The following is a 20,698-nucleotide window of genomic DNA, read 5'->3' on the forward strand; positions in this document are numbered from 1 at the left end:
ACAAACCAAAGGATATCCGATCTTCCTGCTTTCACACATTCTCCTAGCTGGGAACACACAGCAGCACAGCGAGGCAGCCCGATGGACAACGGGTAACCCCAGTGGGCTGCCGTGACCCCCGTGGGCCCAGCAGGGAAACACCTGAGGAGCACACTGCCTCTGAAGGTGTGAGATCAGTGTGGCAGTGTCACCGTTGGTTCCCAGAACTGCCTCTGGCCCCAGCTGACCCAGATGAACTGGAACCATCCCCTGGGTGTGATGGCCTTTCCAGAAAGTGGGAGGGCCGGAGAGAGAGTGGGTGCTGCCTCCCCCCGCCAGCTGCACCCCTCTGTGCCAGGGATGCGCAGGGGCCGCGGGCAACTTACTGGTCCCCTCGTGTCCGATGCCCCTTCCCCGCTTCGGCGGGTTCCAACGAGAGAAGAGAGCTGCTTCCCCCTCCCCCTCCTCCTCCTCCTCCTCCTCCTCTCCCCGCCCCGGGAGGGCGGGGTAAGAGCGCGGGGCAGCCCTGGGCACCCCGGCGCACGGGGGCTCCGCCGCGCCGCCGCCCCGGACCCAGCGCCGCCGGCCGGGGGAACCGGCTGCCCCAGCGCGGCCCACGCAAGCCGGGGGCGGCCCGGCTGGGCGGCGGCACCCGCCCGGGGGTCGCGCAGCCGGGGGCCGGGCCGCGCTGCCCGGCGGAGCGGGGCTCCATCGCCGCCGCTGCCTTTGCCCGCGTCCCGGCGGGGTTTGCGTGACAGCGCCGGGCACTCCCCGCCGCCGGTTTATGTAACCCGCCGCCCGCACCCGGTTATAAAAGGCCGCCAAGGCAGCGCCACCGCCGGAGCCTCGCCGCCGCCGCCCCGAGGGCCGCGCTAGCCGGGAGGTAACGTGCGGTGCGGTGCGGTGCGGTGCGGTGCGGTGCGGTGCGGTGCGGTGCGGTGCGGCGCGGCGCGGCCCTCCGGCGGGCAGCGCTCCTGGCGCGGCTCGGCCGGGGCGCGGGGCTGCCCCGCTGGCAGGCGGGGGTTTGGGGAGGAGAGCGGAGTGTGGTCGGCCGGGTCGGTTCGCGGCTCCGGCTTAGGAGCGGAACCGGCCCGTGGGGCGAGGGTGGGAGACTGGAGGGCCACTGCTTGCGAGGTGCTGCCGCTGCCTGATCCTACCTGTAGCCTCTGCTAAGCTTTTCCCATCCTCCTATCGCCCTTGCACATACCTGCAGCAGTGGTTTAGCTTGCCAGCATTACTCAGGAGCTTTGCGAAAACCCATATAAAAGGGTTTATGGTGTAATAAACTACAGAACCTATCCATAACAGTTGTGAGATATACAAGACAGTCAAGCGTTCAAAAGTCTAACCAGGTCTTTGCCCCTGGTGTCACTGTTGTCCTGACTGTTTTTTTCTCCTGATCTGTTGTGCAACGATTCAAGCATATAAGCCTTCTCTTGCTGATGTAACCAGCCAATCCTCATTTCCCATAAGCAAGGCATTCCCGGGGGCTACCAGTCTTAGACTTCAGGATGTGTCCAAGCTAAATAACCCTTCCTTCTCCCCACCACTTTTATTTTACTTATATAGGAAAAAACGACAGCAACTTCTTGAGCTTTAAGTGATAGGAAGAGGCAGAGAGGAAAGGGCAATTCCTGTTTCTTTAAATCTGGCTCTTGTAGTCCCAGTTTCTTAAAAGGATGACCATCTCTCTCCCTGAGAAATCCACTACTTCTGCAGTGGTGGGTATTGTTGGTCCTACTCCCTCTCAGTCCTGGGAGGCAAGAAGGGCAGATGGTGGGAAAAGGACGATCGGTGGGATACATCTACCTTTCCACAAAACTCAAGTAACCAGCAAAGGATGTGTCTGCGGACAGTTCTCTCTCTTTGCTCTCTTAGTTAGCCTGGTGACCTCCTTGGCTTTCTGCAACATCTCAGTAAATTTTTAGCTTTCCAGCAAACACTGTCATGCCAGCACCTAGAAGGGAAGTAAATGATTAGGCTAACTTGTGTTAGTCTAACCTGTCATGTTCAATTTCTGGAAGGGGCATGTAGTAATTCCTCTCTTCCTTGCTGTAGTTCCCTGGAAGGGGGACAGGAAGGTCTACGGCTGTGAGGTCACCTGGCTAAAAGGCAGGGTACAAGTTACACCCAGGCCTTGCACAGGCTGCAGAGCTTGGGGACTGCAGTTTCCAAGTTCTTCACATGCAACATTAAGGCAAGAACTTCAAACGTTTTCTTTCTTTTTAAATGAGTGAAGAGATCCGAACTTGGTCTCCATCAGTTACAGCAACAGAAAGGGAAGGAGTCCCTTGACAAAAGAGCTCTGCTGCTGCGACTAGTAAGTGAATCAATATTAATGGTTGCACCCGTATTGATATATTTCCTGCTATGTAGGCTCTGATGCATGCACAGGGAGAACAGTTCCTTCCCTTTGCTATTCACATCTCCTCACTTTCAGGTGCTCCCATCCTAAGCTACAGAGGCAGCTTATCTGCTTAAACCAGAATGCTTTATAACTTTGTTATTACAAACAGACATCATATTTAATTTTCCTTAATGTATCAGTGTGTACCATGTTTTTCCTTCCTGTGTCATGTCCCCGATTTCTCCCTGTGGGAGGGGGGAATCCTACTGTTCTTCAGGGTAAATGGTGCCTACAGGCAAATCCAAATTTCTCTTCCTATTTGTAGTTGTGAAGTATCTTGCCACTGGTGTGACTGAAACATAAGCAACACGTGTAGTTGTTACTTTAATCATGTTGGTACCTCTGAAACAAACTTGTGCCAGCAAACAAGGTGCCTGTGACTGGCATTCATTTTCATAAGCACAACCATTTTTCTTCCTGTGGTTCTTCGTACAGATTCATTAATAGGTTTTCTCTGCTGGCTTTGTGGGGGTGTGTGTGGGGGTAAACATGTTACGCCTGAAGGATGGGAGCTTGAGTCTCTTTAGCTTAAGTGGTAGCAGCTTGCATTTCTAGTCCCCACTGTGTTGAGCAAGACCGTGACCATCACAGATGGGCTTGTTTTTTACCTCATTAGATGCTCTTTGAGCTAGCATCACTCCAAGAACATACATGTCTTATTCTTAAAGGCTACATCTATTGTTCCAAATCTGTGGGTTTCCGTGCTTTTGGGGACTACTGGATGTCTTCCAGTGAGGATGTCCATCCTTTTGGAAACTTGGCACCTGTAAGGATTGGTGTGGTGTGCATGAAGTTGCTTTTCCAAGATGCTTTCTGCAGAAATCTTTGCTCACATGTCTCCTTTCCCTGCATGTTTTTGTGTTCTTTGTCTCAACAGATGGGAACTGCTCAAAACAACAGTGACCTCAAAAAACTCCATGCAGTGGAGCTTGACCTGTGTAACAAGGACATGATGGCAGACACATTTGATCACAGCATTATTTCTGTTGGAGAAGAGGAAGGAGCAGGCAATTTCCAACGTTCTTTTCCAACACGAGAGTCACTCCGATCCCCTCGGGGCTCTGTTGTGAGTTTCCATAATATCCAGTACTCCGTTAAGCAGTCCCGTGGATTCCTATGTAAACGGAAAACTGTGGAAAAGAAGATCCTTCATAATGTTTAGTAAGTTCTTAAATAAAATACCGGAGGGTAGGAATTAATCTGCTGCTGTGAATCAGTGACCTCAATGTCACCTTCCAGATCCAGCTGTGCTGGTAAAGAAATGACTACCCTCCTGTCAGTCTGCAGTTCCTGTGAGCACTTTCTGATTTGATTTTAGGCATAATAGCTGGGATATAGCTGGAGCAGTTTCAGTTATTGATCTGAGCAAATTAGGACCAAACTTGAGTGAACTCTTCTGCCAGGAGATCTGAGGGTTCCCTTAACTATGGTTTGAGCTGCAGTTGGAGGAAATGAACAGCAGAGAGGAGTTGTTTCTTCTTTTCAAGACCCAGCTCAGCAGGGAAGACAATTTCTGTCTTTTGTAGATTGCTTTTTATGTCCAGCTCTGGTTCTGTTCTGACTGGCAGTCTGGGACAGGAAGGGAAAAATGCTTATTGATTTCAGATTTAAGGAGAAGTTTTTAATAATCTCTAAGTTTTCCTTTCAACAGCATTTTGTTCACACCTTACCTCTACTATGATCTGCATGTGAACAGTCCTCCATTTGGAAATAACTCTTTCCTTCTTCCAGTGGCATTATGAAGCCAGGCTTGAATGCTATCCTGGGGCCAACAGGGAGCGGTAAATCTTCGTGAGTAATTTCTTCTGCTCCTTCAAATGGACAGTCAGCTGTTCAAAGAGGATTTGGGGTTCTGAGGGTTGGGGGAGATGTGAGGGATGTGCAGGCTCAGACCTTTGCATGCCTGTGAGAAATCTGGTGATGTGTTTTGACCTCATGTCCCTCTATTGGCTTTGCTGGAGTTCTTGCCCTGCAGCGGTGTCACACCCCTCATCTGCTCCAATTGGTGGTCCATATTACTGCAGTCATTTTTGGTGGTGGCCTGAGTTAAGATACCAGGCTCAACTGGGGTGACTGGAGCTTAGTTGTAGGCTCTGTCCTAGACCTGTAATGGAGTCGGGGGGGGCGGGGTGTGCAAGCTCCCTTGGGGCAGGAGAGATACCATCCCCTGTGAAGTCACTGCAGCAAGACTTCCTTGAAGATGCTAGGCCAAACCCCTCTCTGACAACTGACAGAAATACAGTGTAATGTGAGTCTGTAGGATGCTCTGGATCCTCAGCTTGGCTGTGGCCTGGTGGGAGGGGTGCACATGTGCTTGGGTTCTTTGGATGAAAGCACAGAGAAATACCACGCAGACGATCTCCAGCCAGTGCTGATGCTGTTTTCTCTCCTGTATAACCATGGTAAGAGAGCTCTTTGTCACTCTCTGCCTTTGAGAATGTCAGAGACTGGCAAATATGGCGAGGGTTCACACAGGTGTGTCTTTGTGATGACCCTTGATCTTCCTCTCTAAGGAGACTGCTGGCTAATCAGGATGTTTTCAAGAGCAGCACTTGATCAGGGTGGTGTTTACTTAGCTAGCAGACAGGCTGGCCTCTGCATTGGCAGTAAGGAGAATCCAGTGATATGTTAAAACAAAATGACTTTATAGAATTAATCTTAACTCTAGTCTTGTTTATACCCATTTGGATTAATTTCCCTGAGATCAAAGTTCTGGCTGGAGAGCAGACTGCAGCTACTCGGCAGGGTCCTTTTGTCTCTGTGCATTTGAGGTTAGCTGTTAATACAGAGACTGAGTGTATGTCTGTAAGGGGTTAACTGCTGTGAACTGTGAGGGTCTGTGTACTACCATAATGCCATGGCACACCTTGTGCTGGAAAATCCTGTATCTACACCAGACTTTCTGTACAAAGAGCTAAAGCCCCCAGAGTAGAGGAAGCCCCTTCTGTGCTCTTTGGTTTGCAGCATGTCATGAGCAGGCTGTGAGTGCAGTCCTTACTGGTGGTACTTATCCAGTCAAAGGTAAAAGCAGCTGTTATGGCAAAATCTAATGCCTGGTGTTTGTCTGAAGTCTCCTAGATGTGCTGGCTGCCAGAAAGGACCCAGCAGGCCTGTCTGGAGAAGTGCTTATAGATGGCATCCCACAACCTCCAAATTTCAAGTGCATCTCGGGATACGTTGTGCAGGTGAGTAACTGCATTCAGTGGAGACCTGGGAGCCCTTGGGAGGGAAGACCGTGTGAGATGAGCAAAGCATGAACTACTAAGTTAGGTAATTTTCAATGATCTCTACAGAGTCTAATTTGATAACTCAGATGTTACAGTATTCAGTATTTTTCTGACAAATCCTTTGACAAGAGGATCAAATCGTTACTCTAACCAAGTCGAGCAGGAAGGTGTTTGTCTTCCCAAAGCCACATGGATGCCCAAACCACTGGACTACTGTGGCTTGTTCTTTGGGCTCTGCCCTGAAGTACTAGCAAGGGTTTAAAAAAAATAAAAAGGTGAGGAAAAAAACCCACAACACCCAAAATCCCTTGTTGTAAAACTCAGAAGCAGTTCTGGCTGGCAGAAGTACCTTCAAGCTATCAGGCAATAATTCTAGGAAGTAAATAGATCCCTGCTGTTCTTCCTCTGATTCTGGCTGGCTGGGACAGAGCTTCATTGCACTTGGAGACAGGAAAAGACGGCTGAATCTGCGGAAATGGGTGGAGGCCTGGACCAATAATAGACCCTCAAAGCCCTGGGGGAGCTGAGGAGAAGGGGATTCTTGGCAGCCATACGAGAAGCCAAATCTGGAAACCATCCAGGCTTCTGACTGCAGGCAGATGTGAAATAGGCAGCTTTCCTGAAAGCTGCCAGCTGGGGGGCTCTACAAGGATGCATGTGACGAGTCTGATGTTGAGTCTTGATCCTGCAGGTCAAAGATCCCCAAATCCTCAGTGTTTCAGGAATGGCCAGGAAGTTTCTTGCAAGTGGTCCCAGTTTGAGGCATTTGTCTGTCAAATGCCCAAAGCAACGAAACTTAACCTTAAAATGATAGGCAACTAGGTGAGACATTAAATGGTCTCTCTCCCCTCCCACCCCTATGCAGTACTCCCTAGATCAATAAAGGTGGCCCAAAGACTACAAACAACACTTAAGGCCTAAATACATAAATACATACATACTTACAGGGTCAGTTTTATGCAGATGAGCATATAGACATGCTAAGTCATGTGTTATCCCTATAAAACTGCTGGTGGTCTCCACTCATGCCTTCAAGTGAGGGTGTCATGCCACAGTTTGTTACATTTGGTATTAAGGTAGCTTAAATTCAGTTTAGTTTCCAGTGTGTTGACTTAACAGTTGTACTGGTGGGTCTGAGGATGGGAAATGGCAGGCTAGGGTGAGAGACTGAGGGTGTGTGGGGAGGGAAGTGATGGTAGGAAATCCCTAAACCAGCTTTGGCAGCAAGGCCAGTTTATCATAACACTACACCCTGAGTAATCTGTCACATACTTCTAGCACAGCAGCATGTTCAATCTTCCTCTTAACTCCAGTGCCAAACATGGTTGGCTGGCACATCCTTTGTGCTGCTGATCAACTACATCTGATGTGGAAGGAGTCCCAAAGCAGGCAAGAACCTGCTGCCCTGCAGCTTAGGGGCTGTGTCTTCCAAAAGGGCACTAGGTTTGAAAAGTGCCTGATTAACAGGCATGTTTCTCAGCAGCTGCCCAGTGTTGCAGCCCTTCTCCCATCATATGGTGGGATGCAGAATTGGCTCCAATATCAAAGCAGGGGTGATGGAGAGGCATGGAGCTCTGGCTGGACCTGACGTCAACTCTGTTTGGCTCGTGGTGGTTACAGGTTGGTGTGGGCTCCCCAGATGTTTGTCAACTGGATAGATTTGATTCTTACTCAAAATGCATATGACTCTTGAAGCTTTTCTAAAGGTGTAGCCCTGAGTGTCTCTACCTTGAACACTGAGCACTAGCAACGTCCTTTGGCTTCAGCTGGACTGACAGAAGTTTAACTCTTTACAAAACCAGCTGCCAGCTCTCCTTCTCTGCCTCCCTTTGGCTGGTAGGGAAAATGCATGTGCAGTACAAAATGGTACTCTCTGCACTTGAATTCCTGAGCCTGAAAGCAGACTGAGGTGGTGCTTGGTGTAAGCTGGGAACCTGCAGAGCTGCATTCTCCCCTTGACTGCAACTGAGTGACCTTGAATTTCATGTCATGTAAGTTTTGAAGCAGGGGTTGTCCCTCAGTCCAGTTTCCACTGTAGTCCACAAACACCTTGTCCAGCAACTGCCACTACAGGGACTCTGGTGCCCAGTCAGGTAGCTGAGAACGAGGCTGTCCAACTGTCCATTTGTACTGTTTTCAGGATGATGTTGTCATGGGCACAATGACGGTGAGGGAGAACCTGCACTTCTCTGCTGCCCTGCGACTCCCCAGCTCCATCAGTGTTAAAGAGAAGGAAGAGCGAGTCACCCAGATAATCAGTGAGCTGGGATTAACCAAAGTGGCTGATGCTAAGGTGAGCAGTGAGAATACCTTTCTCAGAAATCATACTACTTCTGCAAACTGAACTACTTGACTGGGCAGTATGGTGTATGTAGTGCAGCTACACTAAGCTAAGCAGGAACCTGACTAAACCGTACTGCACACAAGAAATCAGTCTCCAGCTCAGGAGGTAGCTTGGAAAGAGGTATGTGTATTTGCTACTAAAAGGGGAAGATTTTGGGCCATGTCCAGCATGTTGTATAAGTTCAGAGGGGAAAAAGTCACCTAGTCATTGCTCCTTGGAAAGCTGCTCAGTCATTTCCCGGCTTTGTGGGACAAGACAGGGAAATTGTTTTTACAGTGCTGAAAGCTGTAAGGTGTAAGCATCAAAGCTGGGCTATGATGGAGAAATTCTGTGCAGAGCTTGTTCCTCCCAGCAGCATTTTTACTCTTCCTTTACTTTTACTTTACTTATCCCACTCTCACTTGAGCAGCAGGTGAGCTACAAACAAAAGGCATCCCTGAACACCAATGCCACCTCTGACTGCTGTGGCCTCATTCTGGCTTTTCCTTGTCAGTGTCATCCTTGTTCCCTGAAGTCATAAGGTGCCTGGTACCTCTGAAAATCAGGCTCTGCTTACTGCTACACAGTCCCTCACACTGAGTCAGACCCATCGTCTGCTGCTGGCCCTAGAGTTCACTAATGGGACTCTGAAAATGAAAAGGGTTGCTGGGTGTGGAGAGCTCTGACCTCCAGAGCACACACTGACTAGGTCTTGTTGCAAGTACCTGATTTCTTCTGCTTATAGGTAGGAACCGAATTGATCCGAGGAGTGTCTGGAGGGGAACGGAAGAGAACCAACATTGGGATGGAGCTCATCACAGAGCCACCAGTCCTTTTTCTGGATGAGCCAACAACTGGCCTTGATGCCAGCACAGCCAATGCAGTCCTCACCCTCTTGAAGAAGTAAGAGTTAGTTCTTCAGGGCTTTGCTGCAATTTTGTTGTCAGCTCATTAGTAAAAAAAGGAATGCTGTTATAACTGAGTAGCTACAGTGCTCTTTTTAAAAAGAAAAAAAAAAGCTAGACAAATAGACTCAGAAGTGGTAGTAAATTATTTATTTGGGTCTTGTCCAAAGCGTTTTGAAGTTAATGGGAATCTTTCCACAGCAAGGATTGGATTGGAGCCCAAAAAGCAGATGTAGCTTGGGCAGCTTCCCTTTGCCACAGAGAGGGGTGGACTGGGAGGTCAGGCCTTGTAATCATAATTTCTTGGCCTTCCAGCTGAGTCTATTACAAAGTCTCTTCCTCCACTCTGGCAACAGCCTTGAACTCAGATTGGGCTTCACCTGCAGATTTGCCATCAGTGTTTACCCTCAGTGTTTACCTTCGTCTCCTGTGTTTTGGAGATGAACTGTCTTCTGGTACAAAGAGGGCCAAACGAGGCTTATTTAATGAGAATAATTTTCTAACCCTCCTCCTGGGTTTGTAGCATGTTGTCTGGTTTTGCTTGGAGGGACATTTTGCTCTGCTCTTTGTGGATAGAGGTCTTTGATCAGCAAGGATACTTGTTGGGCATCAGTGCTAAAGCAATTGAAAAAGCATCTGACAAACCTGAAGGAAAACTAGTTTTGACTTTCCTAGAGAGTAAATCTTCAGCAGAAGAGCTAAGAGAAATCTCAGCTGGCCAGACTTCCGCAGCCTGCTATGTAAAGCCTGGTACTGCCATTGAGTGCAGTAGGACTGTTCCAGTTAGTCAAGTTGAAGCCTGGTACAGAAAACATGTAAGGAGGGTTTGTACACAGATGTGGCCTCAAACTTTGCTAGCTACAAACAACTTCATACTTTGTCTACTTGGACTGCAGTGATGGTCTCTTGTAACGATGGGTGCTGTCTTGAAGGTCTTGCAGGCAGCATCTGACACAGTGACAGAGAAGGGGGAGCTACAGCTTTTCCGGGTCGAGATCCTGAGAAGCTGACAAGTATTTGTCTTGGATTTGGATACTTATTCTTTGCTTGGGTTAACATGACCTTTCTGAAATGCAAAGTGTGGTATATTTGAGAGATGTTTTGTTTCTATTTCAGGCTCTCAAGAAGAGGGCGAACCATCATATTTTCCATCCATCAGCCCCGCTATTCCATATTCAAGCTGTTTGACAGTCTGACATTACTAGCTTTGGGAAAGGTGCTGTACCATGGTCCTGCGAAGCAGGCCCTGGAGTACTTTAGTTCTATTGGTAAGTCTTCTGTGCCAAAAGCAAAGGCAACTGGCTAATGAGTTTAATCTGTGGGTAGATTCTTACCCTAGCACTGGATAATGGTCCTGTGCTGTTTTATCACTAGGATACTAGGGGTTGTACACATGCAGTCTGAACAGTGTTATGGTAGAACAGGAAAAAACCCAAAATTATAAAAATGAAATTTTTCAGGCAACACAGACCATGGCTCTCCTGCCTTTGTTTTGCCTTGCATCAGGACAAAACCCCAGAATTGCTTGGAATTTAGAAGCATGATGCACAACAGGCAAGATGAGGCTTGTAGTTCTACTGGGCCTAGGTGGCAGACCCAGTGGGTTTTGAACCACAGCCTGCAGATTGTCAGCAATCTGTAGGGGCTGATCCAAGGATCTACTCTAGTCTCAATGCAGGCGGGAGACTGAGAGGACAAAATCATGGTGTGTCTTAAGATGGGTTAATAATTGCACTGTTGGGTGGCTGCCACCTCTCCAAGTAAGCAGGGTGAGGGTTTCTGACTATAATGGACAAAGAATGTGGAGTGGATTTCCAATCTAGTCTAGATGCAGCCATGAACACATTGGATTGTAAGCTTCCCCTGGCTTTACGGGAGATGCTTTAACCAATCTCAGTACATCTACTCCTCCTCTTAGTATCCCGCCTCACTTCCTTTCTCACAGGAATGCTATAAAATAAGCATACTTGCTTTTTTTGTTTGTTTTTCTCCTCATCCCATAGCTAGAACCATATTATAAGAAGCCACTCTTGGACAGCCCTTTCTCTTCCTTGTGACCAAGGAAACACAAGCAAGAGTTGAGCTTCTAGAGCAAGCATCTGAGGCTGTAGAGCAGACATCCAGCAAGATCTACTGAGGAACTGTGTGTCTTTCAGAGTGGGATGTGGTTGAACAGCACTGGGAAGGAGGCAAGGGTTGTCCATGCTGAGCTGTGTAGAAGCAATTTACAGATTTCTCCTCATCTGAAATCAGTGGAGAATAAGCAACTTTGAAGCTCTGTACCATAGATAGAACCATAGAAACCTCAGATTCACCATCTCCTAAATCCTGCCCATTTTACTGCTGTAAATTAATGCTTATGGAAAGCAGTGAAGTTTTCTTGTAACAGGGTTGTGGAAGAGTGATATAGTATTAGACCTGACCTTCCAAGCTGTGCTCTGTGCAATACAAACATGTTGCATGTGTGTGGGTTTGGTTTTGTTTTTTGTTTTTTTTTTTAAGGATATGAATGTGAACCCTTCAACAATCCAGCTGACTTCTTCCTTGATATCATAAACGGTGATTCAACTGCTGTGGCAGCAAGCAAGGAAGATCACAGACCTGTGGACACAGGAAAAAGTAAATTGTGAAGGAGAAATCCACTGTTGGCTGGTGTAGAAGGGAAGTTGTTTGTGGTGACGGCAAGCTTTTATTCTCCAGGTTTCCGCCAGTCTAAGGGCACTTCATTATCTTTTTATTTTTCCTACTAATAGATATGCTTTGCTTTGGGCTTCTTTAAAGAGCTCAGAAAACTTTTAGAAGGGATTTTTTTTTCTTCCTTCAGTAGTATAGGAGCACAGTGATAGATATCAGTAATTTACAAAACATGTGTGGGTAAGACTGAAAAACTGGAATTGCTTAGTCTCAAGAGACAGCTGACAGAAGGCAGAAGTTTTTAGTCACATAAGAGGCTGCTGCAGAGAAGAGAGGGTAGATAGGCTAAGGGCTAATGGATTTACAGGGCAGTGAGAAAGACTGGAACTAGAATAGAGAACAAACTCTCTAACAATGTAGTGAGTGAGATGTTGGGAAATATTTGTTTGGGGATGCGGTAGCATATCCATGACTGAAGGATTATAAGGGAACAGTTTTTGTAATGGAGCTTTTTGGGGATGGGGAAACAGATCAGAGTAAATATTGATATCCCCAAAATTCAGTGAAACAAAGGTTTTCTGGTGCCTTATTCTAAGAATATGGCCTTTTTTATGCCACAAAGAACAGGCAGATTAGCTAGGTTCGATTAAAACTGGAGGGAAACCCTCTCACTCAAGCTAGCCTCTTAAGCTCAGAGCTAAGGCTTGAACAATTCAAATTCTCTTGGGCATTTCTGCTTTTTTCATTCACCCTCTAAAGTGGCTGAGCATGTTGATGGGCCATGTCTGAAGGTAGGGTTCATGGGGAATCACAAGCCATATCTTGTCTTTCTTACTCAGAGGTAAGCAATGAAAATGGCGTGGCAGAAGATAATGTGGATGGCAGTGTGGTAGATGTGCTGCACCAGAAATATCTCAACTCCCGCCTGTATCAGAGCACAAAGGAAGCACTGGAGAAAGTGGAGCTTGGACAGGGAAGCAAGCAGATTGTATCCAAGCAGGGGCATGAGATTACCTATGCAAATGGATTCCTCACCCAGCTGTACTGGGTGTCCAAGCGTTCTCTGAAAAACCTCATCAGGAACCCACAGGCCTCTGTTGCACAAGTAGGTAACAATTGCTAAAAGTCTCAGACTCCCTCTGCGCTCAGTCCCACAATCTGCAGTTTGTAGGACAGACTTTTGTTTTCAAAGGCAGCTAGGGAAACAGAAAAGTCCTGTGCCACTGCTACTTAAGTGGAGTGAGATGCCCAGCTACCTTTGTTGCTTTTGAAAAAAATCTCCATTGTAGTGTAGCACAAGGACACTGCACTGAAGATTGGGGAGTGGGGGGAAATGCTCCGTTCTCTGGTTCACATGCGGAGTTTCTAGGGTGATGTTAATTTTGTGCATCACTTGAAATTTTAAGCTGCGTTATCCTTTAAGTGTGGTTCTACTAACCCTTCCCAGCCAAAGAAGATCAGAGGAAGGAGAAAAGTGAAGAAGATAAACTTGGAAAATTTGCCATAAGGCTTTTAATTGTGTGTGTCATAGGTATACATTGACTAACAACAGCAGAGTTTTAGGCAAGTGTGAATCTTAAACCCTGCATATGCCTTAATAATAAGTTTGTCCTTATTTACTTATCTGAAGGACTCCTTTTTTTCCCTTTCTTCTTTCCACTTCTAGATTGCAGTGACCATAATTCTAGCCTTGGTTGTGGGTGCTATCTTTTTTGGCGTAAAATTGGATCGAAGTGGCATTCAGAATCGGTAGGTTGGAAAGCCACAGCTTTGCTCATTTTTCTATCTGTAGAAGACAGGTTTCAGCCACAGGGAAGGCCTTGGGATCCACTTGGACCACAAAGGAGGGCTGGGTTCACAAGCCTCAATGCACTGCAGCATGGTATTGCTGGAGGCCCTAAGGGGACTGCAGTTCTGTTGGGCTCGTACATATATACAAAGGAGATGTGAAAGGGAAGATAAAGGAATAAACCTGGTTTTACAGCTAAGATCTACAGCAGCACAATTAAATATCTCCATTCTGTGGACAGAGACAGAAAAGCACTGACTTGATGGCGTGATGATGTCTGAGGCTGCCAGTGTTGATCTAGGCTGTTTCCTCACTTTTTGTCTGTTCTGTTTTGCCTTCTAGGGTTGGATCCTTGTTTTTTGTCACCACAAACCAGTGTTTTTCCAGTGTCTCTGCAATCGAGCTGTTCATCAGAGACAAGAAACTATTTGTGTAAGTAGTGAGGCACTTAGACTGTCTCATACCCTGGATTGAGGCAGGGAGAGTATCTTACAGGCTAAACAAAATTATTTCAACCAAAGATTTGATTGCTCCCTTGCAACATCACATTGCATCAGTAATGCTAAATTGGTCTGTTGAGCAGGGAGCTGAAATGCTAAGAGGTGGAGGAAGGAGGGGAGAAATAAAATGCCTTTACTTGCTTGCTGTGTCACAGTTTATTGAGAAGTGCTTTTACTACCCACTTTTGGTAATAGTTGTTCTTGAAGTCTGCCTGTGAATCCTGCAGACTGTGAACGCTGCCTGCCCTCTTGCTGACAGGGTTGAGACACTGTCTTGCAGTGGTCCTAAAGTGGTAAGACTATGCAAAGATGATGGGAGAGTTCTTAGAAAAGCTTCACAAGGGATGCGCATGAAGATGGCTGCTGGCTGGCTTGCAAGAGCTCCCTAATAATCAAGCGCATCTCTCTGTCTATATATATGTGTTTGTATATCTATGTGAAAGCGTGTAGATATAATATACATACATGTATATATACATGTATGTTGAAAATATAGTTTGGAATAGCCTTCAGCTCATGGGATGAAAGGGCAAGAGACAGATCCTATGCAGTAAAGAGGAAATTGGAGATTTTTGCCTGGAATGCACACATCCACCCACAGGTTGCTCACAGCAGCTTAGTATTGCCTTTAACAGCTGCTCAGGAGTGAATCTCACCCACACTGACATTTCTTGCCAGTCTGCCCTGCTTACCAGCTTAGCTTACCAGCTGTGTCAATGGGGATTTTGGCACCTCACTAATTAAAGCATCTTTTCATGAGCTCCATTAGGCAGCAAAATAATCATAATGACATTTAAATGCCCTGTGAACTAGAGGTGAGTTGATGTCCTAAAGGTCATTGTTGGGTATCATTCCTTCTCCCCTGGAAGCAGCTGTATGAGTTAGCTGTGGATGAAGTGTTCCTCCAGTTAACAGCAGTCTAACACTTTCCCATGTTCTTGTATTAAGGATCATTCTCTTTGAAAAGAGATTTAGGAGCTTTTTTCCAATATGTTACTTAGCAGTCACATAGCCTTTCATTCACTTTCCTCAGAGGGCTCCCAGTATGACCGCAGGGCCTGTGAGATAGATCAGCCCTTGCTTTACAGAGTGGGAAGTGATAGCACAGAGACAATAAGCAACTTGCATATAGAGGAGTCAGTGGTAGAGAGAGCAGGAAACTGAAACAGGATAAATCAGACACGCATGCTGAGCCTGCTTTCTAGATAACCTCTAAACCTGTACAACTCCCCTCCTTCCTGTCCTCGCAGCCATCAATACACCAGTGGATATTACCGTGTGTCTGCCTATTTCCTGGCCTTGATGATAGGAGATCTGCTGCCCATGAGAACTGCTCCAGCCATCATATTCTCATGCATCAGTTACTGGATGATTGGTAAAGAATTGATGCTTTCGTTGAACCTGTCATCTTCCAACACATTTGGTTTCTGACTTAGTCAGTTTAATTCCTATATCTATAACACAAAAACAGTTGAACCTTCAATTGATTTAAGAGCTTGGCATCACAACTTCAGAGGACTCTGGGGCAGGGGCAGAGACACCAGCAATCTAAGACAGGGACCTGCTTGACCACATCTTTCGGTAATGCTCTTTGGGCCTTTGGAGCATGCATAGTTCCTGCCAACTCCAGACTTGGTCTTTCTTCCTGCTTTCCCTGTCTTGTATAGGAGTCCAAGGGTACCTATTATGGGATTCATAATGCGGTTGTTTACCGGACTCTTTCCTTTCTGTTTTTTGACAGGATACCAAGCTGTTGCAGGCCAGTTCTTCTTCTTCATGCTGACCCTGGTATTGGTGTCCTACACTGCCACGGCCATGTCTCTGGCTATCAGTGCTGGGATGGATATGGTGGCTGTGGCCAATCTGCTCATCACTATTTGTTTTGTCCTGATGCTTGTAAGTATACAAGGGTGTGTGTGCTCCTTTAGTGGAGCTGAGGAAGCAGCTGAGACAGGCTGAAAGGACTGGGTTGAGCCAGCCCTAAGCAGGCTGAGAATCCACAGTCCAGTAGCATGTCAGCCCCATGCCTGTGATTTTATTGTCAGTGTAGTCAAAGATGTACTTCTGCTGGCTTGTAATCTAAGGGTCAAATCATTGCTCAGTTGCAATTCAGTAGGTGTGATGCCACCAGAGCTTTGAAAGAGTGTGCCCCAAAAAAGTGTTTGGGTTTTTTTTAAATCATCCTTACAAAAATTGATTTAAAAAAAATCTTGCAATTCCAGTATTAGAAATCTAAGTGATCAACTAGATCGTTTAAAAGGAAAAAGTCTTGAAACAAGCTTTAGATCGATTGACTTTATTGCATTAATTTTTGTTGCCCAGTGGGATTAGCAGCATACCCTCTCTTTATTTTAATTCAGTATTGCCCATGGGTTCCAGAAATTACTTCAATAATCTTCTTCAAGGACTTCTAAGGAAGAGAACAAGTGAGAGAGAAAGGAATTTTGACTACTCATAGATGAGGGATGTGAATTCTTTTTCAAAGAGATAATGTTAGTGATGAAACTTCTTGACTGTGAGGCGTATCAAGTTACCTTAGCATAAAAAGTACCTCCTGTCAGGTGGTTCCTGGTAGCTGTGTGTGTACATATTCTAAGCCCACAGCTCATCATTTGTTCTTCAATTTGCAACTTAACCTGCTTTTGCACTAAGTTAAGTGATAGTGTATCGCTTCAAATGCTTGCTGGGGGTGAGAAGTATGCATGCGTAGTGAAGGGCAGGTGATGTACATTGAGTTAAGTCACAGTATATAAGGAATGGCATGCACGTCCTGAAAGACAGCAGGATAAGCACCTGAAACAGTTGTGATGAAGCACAGCCTGAAGTGCCACGTTTAGCTATGAAGTCCAATTGCGCTAAGAAGTAAAAGAGCAAGCCTTGTTCCAGGCAGGAGAGAGCACAGATAAAAGATGTAGGTGGAGGAGAAAGCTGAAACAGTAACAGCCCTTAAGGTTCCCCGTGGTTTCCTTCTTGTTTCTCCACTTCCTCATCTCCCAGTCATCCTTCTTTAGCCTCTGGCTAGCTCTACCATAGGACACACTCCTCCAGAGTTAAGAAGTTGTTAGCATGCATGCTTCTTAGCTCACGTGTGGATGTAGAAAACCTTTCTGACCTCTTTGCAAGCAGTTCAGCTGGAGTACTTGGGTGTGCTGTTGGGCCAGTTGGCTGGGACTGCTGCAGGGTTTGAACCTTATGCCTGTAGGCCCAGGCGTAACAGCAGTAGGAGGTGCCTCTATCCCAGTGCACCTCTGCTGGGCAACTGCAATAGCTGTGCAGGAATGGCATTGTTTGCAGTAAAGGGAGTTTGTGACTCATTAGTCTCTTCTGTTCTATTTCAGATCTTTTCAGGCCTCTTAGTAAACCTCCCTTCTGTAATGGGCTGGCTGAACTGGCTCAAGTACTTCAGCATCCCCCGATACGGCCTTACTGTGAGTAGAAAGTAGCATCAGTCTCCTGTGAGTAATGTAGCCACATTGCTGCTTCCTGGAGAGATTTTGAGTATAAATTAAGTTCTCTTGAAAGTCAGATTTATTTATTTTCCTTGTATGAATATGGTAAAAGAAGAACAAACCAGCCAGCCCCCAAAAGCATGCCAAAGTTAATCTCTGTGTAAGAGGTGGAAGTTTCAGAGATTGAACAAATCCTTTGTGCCACAAAATTAGTGCCACCTGGACAGCAGCAGAGTGAGCTGTCCAGTGAGGCACTAATTCCTAGCCTGAATAGTGATCCCTATGGTTTAGAATAAAGTCAAATGTTGTATGGCCTCTCCAGAGACTGTTGTTTGGGGGGCCGGTCTGAGGTTAATGACTGTCCAACCAGTTAAAGGATTTACCATAATCCTGAGTGTCTCAGTCTTCAGTGTGGCTTCCTCTGAAGTGAAATATGACTTACTGCCATTTCTGAATAATAAGGAGCTAGGGTACCAGAAAGCTAAGGGTGCAGCTGCTTGAAACACTGTAATTAGACGTAGGAGGTCACCCACTGGTCACAGGTGGGAAGCACAGGTTGTGCTTCCATCTCCTGTCTTCATTCTGGCCAAGCCTATCTGGGATGAATAGTTTTCTATCTCTGAGTAAAAATGAGTGAAATGAATGCCAGAGCTGGTGCAGGGTCGTGTGGGCAGGACCATGTTGACCACCAGTGGAAGAGAGAGGTAGGATCAGGGAGGGGGGGAGATGTGTGAGACTTCCCCTGTTTGGATATCACCGAGATACTTTTATCAGTGTTGCTGAACACGGAAGCGTCCCCTGAGACTGCAGTTAGCCCAGGTTGCCAGTGCAGGGGAACCCTTCCCCTCTTGCCTTGGCTGACTTTGCCATCTGCTTCAGTGCTGGTGCTGGAGTGTCTGCATGCAGCCACATGGTTTTCTGGGTCAGTAGCTTGACCCAGATGAAAATGAATGAACAGGAACTTGTAGCTGGCAAGACAGAAACCCATGGCTCAATCACTGAAATGTAACTTTGAAGCCAAAGACTCAGACACCAAACCATTCTGCACATAGAACTTGGAGCAGTTCCTCAGAAAGGCAGTGATTAAAAGCTTCAAAATAAAAAGGATCATAAACATACAGTTCCAATGGTGTTACGTGTCTTCTAATAATCAAATTCCTTCAAGATGTTTCAGTTTTAGCACCTCAAATCACTAACTGTAAAAATCTGATGTCTGCCTCTTTCCCTAGGCTCTTCAAGTGAATGAGTTCAGAGATCTCTATTTCTGTGGTGAGAAGAATCCAAATGTTACAGCATCTGTGGGAGATGTAGACAGTTGTCCCCCTGATATTTCAGGAGAAATGTAAGTCTCTAACTCATGGTGGTTCTTGGGCCTGATTTGTGATGGCTTGCTTAGAGAGAAGTCTGACTGTTTCAAATTTTTATATTATTCACAGAATAACCACTCACAGGCCAGTCTCAATAATATGTCCCAAAATAATGTATTTTAGGAGTATGTAATAAAACCTCACAATTACAGAAGAGTGAAGTAGGGATGAAACTTTACTCCTAAAAATAGGCAGATGAGCTAAATTGACTTTTGTCTTTGATAGCCTAGCCCTGGCTTATCAGTTTTCTTAAACAAACCCAGGGCCATTTAGCAATGGAAATGAAATGTGTGGACAGCTACAAAGTTGTTGGTTAGCAGTAGACCTGTGATCAGAAACATGCCTGCCCCTCAGAGCAGAGTTCTAAATATTAACCTCCCTGCAGATACAGCAGCAAGCCAAGGTATCTATCTCCCCGTGCTACTGCCCCATTTGAAATATTCTTGACTATTTTAAGAGTATTGTACAACTTAGGTTGTAGCAACATAAGTATTTCGTGACACATGCTGGAGGGCTGGCAAACTGAGGTTATTGCAGAGAATGGTGCTAGAGCACTGTTTCCACAGCTTTTGGATCCCAAACCCTGCTACGACCTCCAATGATTGCTGCGTGAAACTAATGCTTTTGTACTTAACACAGTTCAATGTGGTTCTGAGGTTTACTCGTAAATTGCCAGCTATCTATAAACAACACTTAGGATTGTACTGAAAAATGATGAGAACCAGAGATCTAGATTTGTCCCTTAAGCTTTTTTTAGTGATAGCTTATGAAGTTACTCTACTTCTGTCACCTGTTTTGCAGAGTTGAGGGTTGAAGAATCTTTGTGGAACAGGAATAAAAGTAACTACCTGAAGACTTGCACCACATAGTAATACCAACTTCTTCCCCATGCTTTTCTGCAGGTGTTCTGGTGAAGCATACCTGTGCAGCCAAGGAATCGCACCTACCAACTGGGCAATGTGGGAAAATATAGTGGCTCTCGTCTGCATGACTGTTATCTTCCTTATCATTGCCTATGCGAAACTCCGGTTTATGAGAAAGTTCACATAGACTCCTGCAGTGCCTTGCTCTGCAGCTTCTCTAATCTTAAAACTGCAAAGCTTGTTAGGGCGTACTGGAGATTGCCAAAAGATTTCAGCTGACTTTACTGGACTTCAGATGGGAACCCTGTCCCCTTGTTTCTGGAGCACGAACTCCACACAACTGTATGATTTTGGTTTTTAAGAAGAAATGCATTAATGTACATTGCGTAAGTGTTTTTTTGTAAGAGAATATAGTTCTCATAATTCCTTAGGTACATATCAAACTGTATATTGTAAAGCATTATTCTTCTGTGGCCAACTTACACAGGAAATGTTCAAAGGGAAACATTTTCATTTGAATATGTGAGCTTCTAAATCACAAGTGGTGTAAGGTGATGATGGCATTTATGCATTGATATGTTGCCCCTTGTTAGTGCCTGTCACATGTGAGGAGAGCCAGAGACCGTTCACAGCGTGTTGGAGATGCATTTGAGTTTGAAGTCAGTAAAGGGAATGAATGCTCCTTGCCAAGCAAGAAGAGTTATACTTCTAGTAGCTTCTCAATGGGAGCTACTTGCAGAAACAACTTTTGCTTGATTAAAAACTAAACAGTAGTGGTGTTAAGACATCTCATCTAAGAATAGTGACAAATATATATTGTTGTACTGTAAAAAAACCCAAAACAAACCACCCCTCCAAACCCTGGCCCCCCCCCCAGCAAAAAATACATTTACTGCTTAAGAGGAGGGGAGGAAATTCCCTTTTTTCTTTTAATAAAAATTTGTATACTTAGCAATGGCAGATCTTTTTAACAGACTTAATGCTTAGCTGCACCATCTATACATAGTGGTCCTTATACTATCATCTGAAAAAACTCCTGTAGACAGTGTTGTGGCGTGCCAGCAGTTGTCTCCTCACCACATCATCAGCAAAAGCAGAGCTGCTTTTAAGCTGCATTAAGACCCTCAGATCCAAGTGAACCAGCTAAGCCAAAGGAAAACATCCTCAAACGCAAGGATGGCTTGCTTGTGAAGGCCGGGCTAGCAGCAGCCCTTGAGACTGGCCTGCAGTCCGAAAGTGCTTCCGGTGCTCTTGC

The 20,698-nt window shown here is 45.9% G+C and overlaps 1 protein-coding gene across 3 annotated transcripts; it reads left to right on the forward strand.

The window, feature by feature from the left end:
* Positions 1-549: 549 nt before the first annotated feature.
* Positions 550-19,823, forward strand: LOC104313243 (broad substrate specificity ATP-binding cassette transporter ABCG2-like). 3 transcript variants are annotated; one of them, XM_069796514.1, is made up of 16 exons: positions 550-862; positions 3,264-3,547; positions 4,118-4,177; positions 5,457-5,571; positions 7,754-7,906; positions 8,682-8,839; positions 9,958-10,109; positions 11,344-11,460; positions 12,315-12,580; positions 13,142-13,224; positions 13,607-13,696; positions 15,015-15,139; positions 15,506-15,660; positions 17,103-17,192; positions 18,443-18,555; positions 19,483-19,823. In XM_069796514.1, exons 2-16 carry the CDS (start codon positions 3,264-3,266, stop codon positions 19,628-19,630), a joined length of 2,109 nt encoding a protein of 702 aa, XP_069652615.1. In that variant the 5' UTR covers positions 550-862; the 3' UTR covers positions 19,631-19,823. The 3 variants fall into 3 exon arrangements, with proteins under 3 accessions (XP_069652615.1, XP_069652616.1, XP_069652617.1); XM_069796515.1 differs by lacking the exon at positions 550-862 and adding an exon at positions 1,754-2,299; XM_069796516.1 differs by lacking the exon at positions 550-862 and having other exon boundaries at positions 3,464-3,547; positions 4,038-4,177.
* Positions 19,824-20,698: the final 875 nt, after the last annotated feature.

Source organism: Haliaeetus albicilla, chromosome 11 (assembly GCF_947461875.1).
Source record: "Haliaeetus albicilla chromosome 11, bHalAlb1.1, whole genome shotgun sequence".
In the NCBI taxonomy this organism is placed as follows: Eukaryota; Metazoa; Chordata; class Aves; order Accipitriformes; family Accipitridae; genus Haliaeetus; species Haliaeetus albicilla.

Bases quoted from the DNA above. Each gene is read 5' to 3' on its own strand.
- LOC104313243 (XM_069796514.1), top strand. From the start codon at position 3,264: ATGGGAACTGCTCAAAACAACAGTGACCTCAAAAAACTCCATGCAGTG. The intron at 3,548-4,117 runs GTAAGTTCTTAA...TCCTTCTTCCAG, and splicing joins AAGATCCTTCATAATGTTTA to TGGCATTATGAAGCCAGGCT. The intron at 4,178-5,456 runs GTGAGTAATTTC...GTTTGTCTGAAG, and splicing joins ACAGGGAGCGGTAAATCTTC to TCTCCTAGATGTGCTGGCTG.